Here is a 12,535-nt window from a genome sequence, read left to right on the forward strand (position 1 = left end):
AGTACGGAGAAGCAGCCTGCAGCGTTCACTTTTGCATCTATGCTTTCTTTAAAAATTTCACCACAAATTTCTATAATTTGGTTTTGTACGTCTGGTTTAAATACGAGGCATTACTGGGGCAACTTTCCAAATGGTTCTTCAGATATGTATCTCCACAATCAACTCGCATGCGAAGAAGCGCTCTGGAAATACCAGTATTTTCAGCGGGGGCTTTGCTTAAATCCATAGGACCAGTGTCCCTATCGCCACGGAGAGGCAGACCTTGCCGCCCGCAAAAAAGAACTGTCTCAAATAAAATAGGCCGTTGACTTTCTTCTGTTTTCTCTTATTTTACTTTGCCTGCCCTGGTCCAGCTTATTGATCACATTGGGCGCGCTTCCTTAAAATCTTTGGAGAAAATTATCAGATGCCAGCTGACAGTCACGGTGATATTTAATATTTCCGCGTGTGTGGAAGATTGCGAGCGCGTGCTTCCATTTCTGGAACGGCTTGGACACGCGCGTTCGAGTGCGTGCATGTTGGCCCAAGTTTATAAAAACATTAAACCCAGAAAGTTCCAGAATTAAAAATCAGAAGCACGCCTTTGGAAATGTCAGTGCACTTTTCGCGTCAAAAGTGTATGAGAACTTTATACCCATCAAGTTTCGGAATTGAAATCCATGCGCTCCGTAGATTCGGGTGCCGCTGCGAGATGCCTCTACGCGCCCACTCGCTATCGAAAAGCCCTTGAAACTTTGTGCTCGGCTGGGGCTCCTTACGTTATGTGACTCGAGGTGCATGGGCGTTGCCACGAAATCCATCCCGAGTTCGCAATTTTCGCGCAGAAATGTCTTTTCGAGCGTCACAAAGACATTGTAGACAAAATCCAGGATGATTCCCGGCGCCGGTGGTTGTTTTGGTCGGCGTGCATGACAGCACAAAAAAATTTCGGGGGGGGGGGGGGGGGCTGTAGCCCCATCAGCCCCCCCCCCCCCCCCTGGCTACGCGCCTGGTAGCGCAGTATAACAAAGAGTCTAACCAGATCCGTATTCCGGAAATAAATGGCTGTACTTAGAGCACCATTTCCTCGCGGGCGTATTTTTAATCCCGTGAAGCGTCTGCACACTAAATTAATAGATAATCCACCGATCATACTCCACCTATAACACCCATAACATGACCGATAGCACATATTGCAACATAGCAGCACAAATAAGCATGCTCAACGCATTCTTAGATTGCAACCAGAATTGGCTGTTGATAAATATTTCTAGTTGAATTCCAGCGTTTGCTACAGACTGCCATCGGGGCGCGGTCAGCGCATACCTAGTGACAGTGATGAGCATAAATTTGCAATGCACTATGATGCGACGTTACGAAAAGGTAACGTACCAATTTATCGTTTATTTCTGATGTAAATGAAGTCATTCTTGTACAATGGTACACAGCTGGTTTAGTAAGCACAATGCGCCAGAAATGATTTTTTCAATTGGTTCTTAAGATATAGCGCCATAGAGGCTTAATCACTTAAGTTTGAAGTGCTTATACGGACGTGCCGCCTCTTATAGGTTGATCTGCGTTGTCTCGGGTCATTCCCTTATGCAAGGGTCCTCCCGATGATATCGTGGCCGTGTCTCATACCACTCCCTTCAGTGAAATGTCGTAGCAATAATTTTTGCAACGCAACGCCTTAGCCACTGAGCCACCGCGGCGGGTAGAAGGAGGACTGAAATTTCAGGCGCATTTCTGACGCATTACACTGCGCCGTTCTATAATTTAAACTGCACCAGCATGACCACGTGTTAATTGAGCCACCGAATCGAGCACCAAAAGCAATGTTTTTGCTTTGATACGTTGTCGCTGCTTCCTTACACTAAAACCTACCGAAGCCTAATAAATCCAGACGTCGCCTATACAACGCACGAACACGAGGCAAACTAGCTGCTGCAGTCATTTTTTTACTCTGCACATGTGCAACAGTGTTAAGAGGGACTTGTATGCCATACAGCTCTGCGCCTCTGCTCAGCTGTCTGAGTAAGCGAAACTCCTTTTTGACGGACGGTATGTCTACGGCCCCTGTTACGTTTATGGATTTTCTAGTGTACAGTCATGCCTGCTGCGCCTGGCTTTTGGCGTACATAAACGTTTATTCTTTTTACTTACCCGTACTTGCATTTTTTGATGTTGTCACTCAAATAACTAAATATTTCTCCATTACGCAATCCTCGAAATGAGCAGGACCCTCTAAGGAGTTTAGATAGATAGATAGATAGATAGATAGATAGATAGATAGATAGATAGATGAAAATTAGCATTTGTGACCAAAATGCGAAGCACTGACTGCGATAACAACATCTAGCGTAGCGCTGGAACTTCTCGGACGGTGCTCTACCTATACGCGGGTCCGACTAACGCGCACGTGACACGCGTGGGTGCGCCAAAATTTTATGCGCGCCTAAAAACTTTAACATGCCGTGTAAGGCTTGCAAAGACATCGTACGGGTACCACTACACTTGCCCGTAAATAGCCGGGCCATTATATTTGCATCAGTTTCAGGTTTGAGCACTTGTAATGTGTTGCACGTTCAATAATTGTATGAAAGACTTGAAAGGAATAAAGTGTGAGTGTTACGTTTCGTAAAATTCGCTTAGAGGCTGCCATTATGAAATTTCTGAGAAATAATTTAGTCACGAACAAAAGACTTACCATTGGCAACTTTATTTATTGAACGGAATAACAATATAACCTGCACATGCGGCATAGATAATCGTATAGCATACGTATACCTAAATTATACTGCGGAGCCTCACGATGGGGCCGAAGCCGACGGCAAAACGTTCCTTCAAGTGTGCATAAAATTTCTATCGCAATAAAGATAAATGACTAAATGCATAAATATGCATACTTTCTTTTGTGAATTACTCACCAGCAGGCGTAGCCAATCTTATGCTTTTGCTCGGCGACCTCGGAGCTCGTCTCTAGGACGGCGGTGATGTTTCTGTTGCACAGGTGGATCTTCGGTCCGATGGTGTTCATGCATACCACGTATTTTAGGTAGTCTGCGACAATACAAAAATGACAATCCAGGTTACAGAAAAAGTGATACAGTAAGTTATTACTGAGATTCTATGTATCACTTCTTTCAGTTTGCTTGATTGTACAGCAGCATCGAAGAAGCTTTTAAAGCGAAGCTTTGTATGCACTGTTAGCAAAAGTTAGCCGAGATTGGGGTTTCCGCCGCTTATGCGCTTTGAAAACTCTTGTACTAAAAAATTACCCCGGCATGCTGGAGTAAAATGCACTACATTACAACGTTTCACTACCACCTCTAACAAACGTAGTAAAAGGATGTCATTACCCGACTCTACAACGGACGGAGTTTTACATCGCGTGATTAGAAACCATCTATGGGGAGTTTAATACCACGTGATCTAGAACCTTGCTCAAGATCACTTCAATAAATACTAGCATCATAATCCGCAAGCACTAACAAGCTCCGTCCCAGTTAAGCCTACACTCGGCGACAGGCTCGGCCGCGCTATCGGATAACATGCCGTGGTCGCGCATCGGCCAAAATATTGCTGTGTCGACTTAATCGGGTGTCGAAGAGAAGTACGTACGCCAGCGCGGATACCGTAAGTGCTTGCTTGGGCGCACAACTGAACAATTTGTAATTGTCAGTTGGCTGAGTAGTGAAAACTCTGTATACGGAGCATGGCTGTATTTGTTTGTTTATGCTTGCATGCAAGCAGTACGCCCGTTTCACGTCCGCCGTAGCTCCAGCTTCCGCAGCAAGCCAGACATCGCAACGTTTTGTCGTCTTTGTTTCCTATGCTACGAAGAAATATGGGTCCGCCGATTCAAGGTAAGGCGATATATTCCTGAAAACACTACATTTGGCGCCATTACCGGTGAGCTCTCAAGAATAACTCTCAAGAATAGCCGCAAGAACATCGTGAAGGGAGTAATAAAATAGTTCGACTATACTCCCCAATAACCATCACATGGATGAAAGAAAAAACAAATGCTCCCATTTTTACATGCAAAAACACGGTCAGCATGGGAGTAAATTTTTAGCCCGACTGGTACGTAGTATAAAAAACCCAGAAACGGGAATGCGATACGGGACGAGCGGTTTACTCCCAATTCACGATATATTTGTTTACAGTGTGTGTAGGCGAAATCGTTTATGGCTAGGCGAAATCGCCTGTGTACAGAATACTATCATCATCAGCATTGGCTCGAGCGTCGTCGTCCTCTTCCGCAGCTGGCTTGTTGGCGCCCCTCGGGTTGCGCTCGTGTTCGGCATGCGCTCGTGCCACTGCTCCCGCGTTTGTAGTAGTCGTCTGTCGTCGTAATGGGGAGGTCGCGTTTACGCGGTTATGAGCCATTCATTGTCTTATGTAACGGACAGATTTAATTTTGAAGCCATTCAATTTTGAAGAATCACAAGCGCCAAAGGCGGGTGAATGCTGCTGAACACGCCTCCGAGCAAACTCGAGACATCAAACGCAAGCGACAACGGCAGGCTGCCGGCATTCCGTCAGTGAAATCCTTCTCTCCGCCGCAGCTGAATGTGTGTGTGACCTCATAATTGAGAAATACTTTAATGAACCCTCGGGATTCATTCACCACGTGCGTCGATAAGCTCTGCCTCAACAATTATAAAGCACGGCAATCATGTGACCCTGCTGATTGTTAAACCCAGTCACATGATTGCCGTGTTTTATTCGACACGACCATTATTGTTGGTCGATATAAAGAAGAAATAACCCGGCTAATTGTTGAGGCAGAGCTTATCGACGCACTTGGTGAATTGTGCATTAGCAAACCTTCGATAGCGCTGTCTCCTAAGGACTTAGATTTCCTGCGTAAGCGTTGACAGGTTGTTATGGCAGATTGTCGCGGGTCATTAAATATCGTTGAATAGCGTGAATTAATTCGCTTATGTTTCTCAGTGCTTCGGCGTGATGTATGTCTGCTATGGCGCATCTGGTATTTAAGCGGTCTGGTTTTGAGAATAAACATTGTTATTGCTAGTAGCACTGTGTGTTGTCTTTTTACTTGTGTCTTCTTGTGTCCTGTTAAGCTTCCGCACTGCATCAAAAGTGTTCCTCATGAATCACCCACAAGCCCCCATCACTACCCTTGTCAGTAATAGAGATTCAACGATTGTTTATCGTAGCTAATGCGATACTTTACTATGTTCCAATGACACCTCTAATTCTCTCATTTGGTTTCCCGCTCACTTGGGGTTGACTAAGGGCTCCCCCTCTAACCCTATCGAGAGCGCGCACGAGGCCGCGCGAGGACTCACTGACCGCGCCGCCTCCGCAGTCCCCCTACCCCGCGGGGAATAATTGCTCACGTATAATGAGATCACCAAGCATTACTATCTGTCAAGACGGATATTCCCCCTCCCGCACCCTGCCTTATGCAGGGCACGGGCGGTGACCCTTCGACTTTTATAAGCTCGTGCGTATCCTAACCTTGCGGTTCTTCACGCTTTATACCCTGAAAGATATGCCTGTGCGGACTGCCCTGCTTGTGGACTAACGGCAAAATTCAACCATGTGTTGTGGGAGTGTGAAGCCATCGGCACCGCCTTCAGCGAGGATAGATGGACTGCGCTTTTGGGCAGCCCCGAACTCAACGAGCCTACCCTGGCCGTCCAGAGTGCCCGCGATCGGGCCGTAAAGCTCGGCTTGGCGGTCCCTACGTGGGACTAGCCGGGTGACACGGGGTCTCTCGTGCGTCTTCTCTAGACCTAAATAAAGTTATTTCACTCACTAACCTCTAACTTCTGTAGTGAACCGTTACTTTTGCTATAACAACCGCTTGCCTAATTAAAGTGTCATCATTAATAAGTATTTCAAGCGCGCATTGCATGTCTTACAAGCCACACATAGTATATTGCCTAATTTGAATATAAACAACCTATATACCTTTCAATGAAGAGTGTACTTACATCTCATCATGTAGAATTTCCTCCCTAATGTGTCGTTTGTTAACTAGCGCATCAACACAAGACGTAAGAAAGGCACAGAATGAAATACGCTGTAAAAATTATTCTACTGAGTAGTAATTTCGAGAATCTGGTATCAGAAAAGATTGGCGCCTCGTGGACACCACGTCCATGAGGCGCCAATCATGGAAAGGCGTTTACACTCACTCGAGTGCTGGGGATGCCCGACGGTGCACTTCTCCTGAGTGACCGCAGTGATGCCGTCGAACATGAGCTGAACCATTCCCTTGGAGACGCCGTTCAGGCAGTTCTTGATGTAATCCTGTAGGCACTTGATGTCGTTCTCATCGGACCTGCAACAGTTTGGATAGCAGTTAAGACCCCACGTATATCACAAATAACATACAGGGCCGCTGTGACAGCCATGAGTCCGTGTAGGGTGCTGTTTTTTGTCACTTTCGCGCAGCAAAGATCTTACTTGCGCTGCTAAATAGATATGTTTACATTATGCTCCAAGTGGAGTGCTCACCTTAATACTAGTCATCATTTATATAAGACCCTCCGCGGTGGCTTAGCAGTAATGGTGTGGCGCTACTAAGCACGATCATTGTCGCGGAATCAAATCCCGACGGCGGCGGTCACATTTCGATGGGGGCGAAATGCAATAACGCCCGTGTCCCGTTAATTGGGGGCGCTTTAAAGGTCCCCTGGGGGTCAAAATTCATTCGGACTCCCTCAACATTGCGTGTCGCATAATCAAATCGTGGTTTTGGCACGTAAAACTCCACAATTCAATTCAAATTGATTTACTAGTTCCGGAAGTTGCGTCATTGTCGCGTTAGAACTTGAAGGGATTCTGGAACGCTCCCGAGATAGCTTGTTAGTGAGCACCGAGGGCGTCATCACTATGCAGCGATTTCCTGCAGCGGACGTGACAGCGATCTGCGGCACTTTGATCACTATCAGGGAAAGCCTGCCACAGCCGGACGTTCAGCCGCTCGTCAGAGCAATCGCAGGACGGGCAAGGAAACACAGCACTTTTTTTGTAAAGAAAAAAAAGTTGCAGTTTCGCCCGATAGGCGAAGCATAGCTTGCGACATGAAATTAGTGGACAGCTATAGTAAGCAAGCATAGTAGTTTTATCGGCCGTACAAACTTATAAACATAGCCATACTAACTAAATTAACAAGCATGGTGTCACGCGAGCACAAGCAAACGTGAAAGCATCTGACTCGATGACCGTGGAAATTCGCAGTAAAAACGCTCAAATGAGTAAACGCCTCAGCAGCAGCAAGTGAATTGACGTTCGTGCTGCCTCTCACATAAATGTGAACTGAGCGGCGAGAGCACAGCGCAGGGCGGACTCTGTCCCCGCCGCAGATGGCTTGTGAAGATACAGGGGCACGTGCGCCCGGGCAGGCGCGCGGGGCGTAAACTCCCCCCCTCCCCTCCTCTCAACCCTCCCTCTGGAGCGTTTCAGGCGAATGCAACACGGCACGCTTCCTCCCCGCTTCCCTACTTGCGTGCGCGAGATTCAGCCGTGATAGCCGGCTCGCCCTCGCACGCTTTCACGTGCACATAAAGCATACGGCGCGCGACGGCGATTTTATCGCCCTTGGACTTGATATAGAACCTCACGGCGACGGCAGAAATGTGCTTGTAGTGTCCATATGTTTGCTATCGCAATAAAAAGGCAATTTTGTGCCGACGCACCTCATGCTACTGCCGCCAAAGGTCTTAGACCAAGGATTTACCACCACGGCAGACACCACACTAACAACAGAAGCTGCAGCAGCCGCGTGACCAGACTGCCATATATCAGTGGCGCTTCCATGTCAATTACGAGAAGTCCTCCGATCGCTCTGAGAAGGACAACGGTGCGGTAAAAAACTAGGCGAATGTTTTCCTAGTGGCCAATTTCGACCAGCCGAGCGTAACGCGTGCCACCAGAGCGCTTTGGCGTGTTGGAAAAAACCGAATGTACCGTAAATGGGTTCAGAGAGTAGAGTAGGGTGATGGAAATTCGAAACGCTGAAGAAGGGGGGGGGGGGGGGGCGTTTAGCTGTGCTAGTGAGGCAACGGATCAAGGGGGCGGCTGCCAAATCTTCCAAGAAGTAGGAAGGACACAATTAGAGAAGAATCTTTATATGCAGGCATGCGTGTGGATAAAAGAGGCTAGAGCATACTGGTTCCGCCTTTTCTGTGAAACCCAAGCTATTATCTGTTTAAGCGTGACCGCGTCTACAATGCCGTTTTAGCCACGTGTATAATGCAAGCTCCTTGTCTCACATACGCTACAGTCAGAGTGGTAACTCGGGCTAGTTGTTAATTCACGGTGCACTTGCATCAGCGTTAGCGTTCAATAAATAAAGGGGGCACAAGAAGCACATAGTACTACATTCAATTGATTAATTTTGATAGACAATGTTACAAGTTTTGTACACATGGAACTCTACACATGGAAGCATAAGCTCTGCAAGACAAATAAATACTTGAGTTAGTTCAATTTTTCAGGTAGTTACAATCACGCGAAGAAGGTAGGCAATAAAGCCAGAGAGAGCATTGCGGAGAACAAGTGTTTTTTGCATTTCAAAGAATACATAAATAAATAGCAAGGGAAATAATTGGGGAATTGAAGACAAGTTACAGCAGAGAGCTTAGATGTTTTTGTAAGACTGGCACACAGCAAACACCCTATTCAGTGACTACTGAGGGATCACGAATTAAGAACAGCACGTGAGATGATGAGAAGTACGGTATATACCAATGTAATCGGATAAGTGCATTTTGTTACATTTTTTATTAAGTACAGTGTTGCGTACATTGCTGTGGTAAGTGTTCCACATAGTTAAATATTTGAGATTAAGAGGAAGAAAGTGAGATGAGGAGGACATGTAATGCGCAAGATAGGTAACCGATGTTCCGTTAGAATTTCAGGGTTGGTACCTAGAGTGAAACGCAGTCAAGGACGGCAGAGAATTAGATGCTGTGATGGAGTTAGGAAATTTTTCAGGTTGAAGATTAGGTCAGCTTGCGCAGAAAAAGGGTAATTGGACTTCACATTTGCAGTGAAAATATTTCTAATCTAAAAAAGTGAAAAATAAACACAATTTTGTGAGACCCACTTGCAGGTCTCTGCGAGGTCCTCTGCGGCGACGGGTATGTGAGGTCCGCTGGCGAAGAAAAAGAGGCTCGCACTGCACTTTTCCAGAGTCTCTCGGTCGCAGCCCAACTTGGCAGCACGGCACAATACCGAAGGCAGCAGGATGCAGGCCAGCAGACCTGTTTGAAGAGCGCGTTAGAGTTAAGTGTCTCAGTTCGGCGTGCGACAGATGTGTGCACAGGCGATCGTTATCGATTATGTCAACGCACCGCAGGCGTTATTGATATGTCAAATATTGGAAGTGAGCTTTTCACACTATTAGACAAGGACTTACACAAGATGGCCGACTTCCCCCTCAAGGCACTATTAAGCCGAGGGTGGGCTTGAAAATAGCTACGATGTAGTAAGCAGGAGATGATGCCTAGGCTAACGGCACAGGTTCGATCAAACCTGCTTTATTTACACTTCTAGGGGGACGGCCGCCATCACGCGTAGGTCAAACGAGATGTATGGGCAAGTGCACGAAAAACATCGGGGCACGAAAATGTAGCGGCACTTATTTAACAAGAAACACTGCAAACATTTTCCTGCGAACACAGTGGTGTGTTTGTGTTGGTGGTAAAATTTAGGTCGTTCACTGACAAAAATTAAATAAGGCAGACTTGCAGCTGACATCTGCATAATGAGAAGCAAAAACAGGCATGCAGAGAATGGTTGTTATATAGCATATAAGTGTTTTGCAGCGCACTAGTAAGGCTTTTGCGACCTATCCTATGGGCCTTACTGTATGTATCTATATAAATGTGTATTTATTCAAGCGCAGACACCCAGTGGCACAGGATGTTGCGCGTCTCTAGAAATGTGCAGGAGCGTAGGGGGGACCAAGCGCAATGTGCGTCTCTAGAGCGTTTTGAGACCAACCAGAGCTGAGCGGTGTCAGCCTCGAGTGGACCTTCGCACTATTGCAAGTTTAGCTATTTCACTAAACGTAAATCAATCACTATTTTCGCTTAAAAATGTGTTCTTATTTCAGCCGACTGACAGAAGCGATTTGTTCGTACGGGTCGGCTATTCAATATTAAAACGTCAGCGCGTAAATATCAGGCAAGTTGACGTCAGCCGCATGTATCGGGCGTATTCGTGCTTCGCGAAAGGGGTCAGATACTCGTTACGAGATACTGGGTTGAACTCGTCAAGAATGCTTGGAAATTACTGGGTCCAACCATGTTTCGATTCTCTTTTTGGTATTTTAGCCTGTAGAACCACATGTGTCATTCGAGCAAAAGGGCATTCACATCGTCATAGGCTCTGTGCATATAGTAGCTAGGGTATGCGCAAGGGCGCGCTATCACCATTGATATCGCATTTATGTTATATTTCCAATGAATTTTTCTCTACTGATCAATAAACAAAAAACTCAGACGTAAATGAAACTTTGGTGCGAATAGGTAAATTATTTGACAAATGGGTCATTGCTAGGCTACACAAATACGCGAGTAGACCTGCTCCCCCCCCCTCCCCCAAAGAAAAGAAAAAACGACTGTCTACAAAAGTATATTGTATTTTCATGCATACAAAAACATCTAATTCGCTTCAAAATAATTTCTGTCGTCCTCAATATGTCATTAGCAACTCTGAAACTCCTCATTCATAATGCTGTTGATTGGCCCCTGCGAACCTGTCTTCCCTTCGTGCACAGTGACAAATGTAATTCCTTTAGTACATTTCTATTTTAGATATAAAGAGAAAAGTCACATGAAGCTTTGTCAGATAGCTGGAGTGGAAGGCGAACGTCGGCCCATTCGTATGACGCTAAGCACGAGGTCACAGAAAAAGCAGTGTGTGCTGGGACGCTGTAGGTGTGTAAAAATGAATCACCGCCCTCTGAAATTCTGTGCCTTGTCTGTGCACATTCTCTCTGAATGGCATCAATACCACCATGTGGAATTGTTGATTGATCGTTTGTCCAGATAAGATGAATTCCCCTGCACGGATATACAAACCCAGAAAAGGAGAGAGGCGGGCCCACTTGCCGCTTTTTTTTTCTGTCTTAGTCAAGACGGCGCTTTCAGTAGCCTCAAAACCTTTTTATTGCGATAGCAATTATATGGACACTCAAAAGCAGATTTCTGCCGTAGCCGTCGCCGTCGCCGTCGCCGTGAGGTTCAGTATGACGTCATTTGGAGAAGAAATCGTCGCCGCGCGCCGAACCATAGCCTCCTCTATAACTTTGAAAAGTATAGAGGAGGCTATGATGATAAGTGGTTCTTGAGGGAAAGGGAAAGGTTGGCGCTATCTTCTGCAGCCCTTGAGGGAGCACGGCTCAGCGCCAAATGAGGATGATGATAAGTGGTTCTTGAGGGAAAGGGAAAGGTTGGCGCTATCTTCTGCAGCCCTTGAGGGAGCACGGCTCAGCGCCAAAAGGAGGCTATGGCCGAACGCTGTATGTGCGAGTGAAAGGGCGCGAGGGGCGCGTCTTTCACGGGGAGTGAACGCACGGCGGAGAACAAACGCGCGTTCCGCGCCGTGCTCGCTTAAGGGCTGCAGAAGTAGGCGTCTCTTTTCTCCTTTACAATCACCATATATGTAGAGCAAACGCACCTTCTTCCGACGCGCGAGAAGCCGTGGGGGAGGGGGAGGGAAGGGAGGCGACGTTTAGCTGCGGCACCAAGTGCCTATTTATATCACAGGCTCCGGCAACAGTCACCAACGCCGCACGCATTTTGAGCGAACGCGGGCAAAACGCCGATGGCGTCGACAACAGTTCAGCGTGTTGCCGATGCTGCTGCATGTCCAAGTTTATACAGCTGATAAAGCTAATATCATTACTCCGTATAGCTCTCTACAAGTTTGCTATCGCAATTGATGCTTCGCCTTTCAGGTGAAACTGCGACCACTTTTTTGTTTCATGGTCATAATTACAGCAACAGCTTTCGTCACCCATGATTATCTTCGGAAGAATGTTTACGTCACTTTCGTTATGATTTCTCAAATTCTGGCTAAAGTATTAGGCAAGGGGTCCTTGTTACGTATATTTTGTTCTCTGTGAGCAGTGGGGAACAGACTTCCTGGCAAATCGTGTCGTGCCCAAGTCGACAATCAACATCCACTAACAACAAGTCCAGCTGACACCAGCCGAATTCTCCGCAATTATGTAGCAACGACTTCCCTTGATATATGTAGAATCTTTTCTACAATACTGTTGCTACACATGCTCAAAGGTAGGCCGAAATGCGCATGTTCTTTGCCTTTCATTTTTACTGTCGGAGCCATCGTAATCTCTCACATGCTCGCGTAGGGATGAGTGCTCTCTTCTTAAACGTCGCATGAAGCATGGCAACTGCTATACAGGAATAAATATTTTAGGAAGATTCGCTCTCCTGTATGAACAGACCCAATGATTGGCATGAGTAGCGTGCCTAAGTTGGGACAACCGTAATCCCAAAGCCGTATGGCTTGTTACGGTGGCGTCGGTTTGGCTACTGAC

The 12,535-nt window shown here is 46.5% G+C and overlaps 1 protein-coding gene across 1 annotated transcript in view; it reads right to left on the reverse strand.

The window, feature by feature from the left end:
* LOC119459285 (uncharacterized) overlaps positions 1–12,535 on the reverse strand; it is a 30,801-nt gene that overhangs the window by 8,805 nt on the left and 9,461 nt on the right. The window contains exons 2-4 of the mRNA XM_049670075.1: positions 9,071–9,227; positions 6,153–6,298; positions 2,907–3,039 (exon numbers count right to left, since the gene is read on the reverse strand). Of these exons, the coding sequence (XP_049526032.1) occupies positions 2,907–3,039; positions 6,153–6,298; positions 9,071–9,227 (436 nt within the window). The remainder of the gene's footprint in view (positions 1–2,906; positions 3,040–6,152; positions 6,299–9,070; positions 9,228–12,535) is intronic.

The sequence above is a fragment of the Dermacentor silvarum genome, chromosome 7 (genome assembly GCF_013339745.2).
Source record: "Dermacentor silvarum isolate Dsil-2018 chromosome 7, BIME_Dsil_1.4, whole genome shotgun sequence".
NCBI lineage: Eukaryota > Metazoa > Arthropoda > Arachnida > Ixodida > Ixodidae > Dermacentor > Dermacentor silvarum.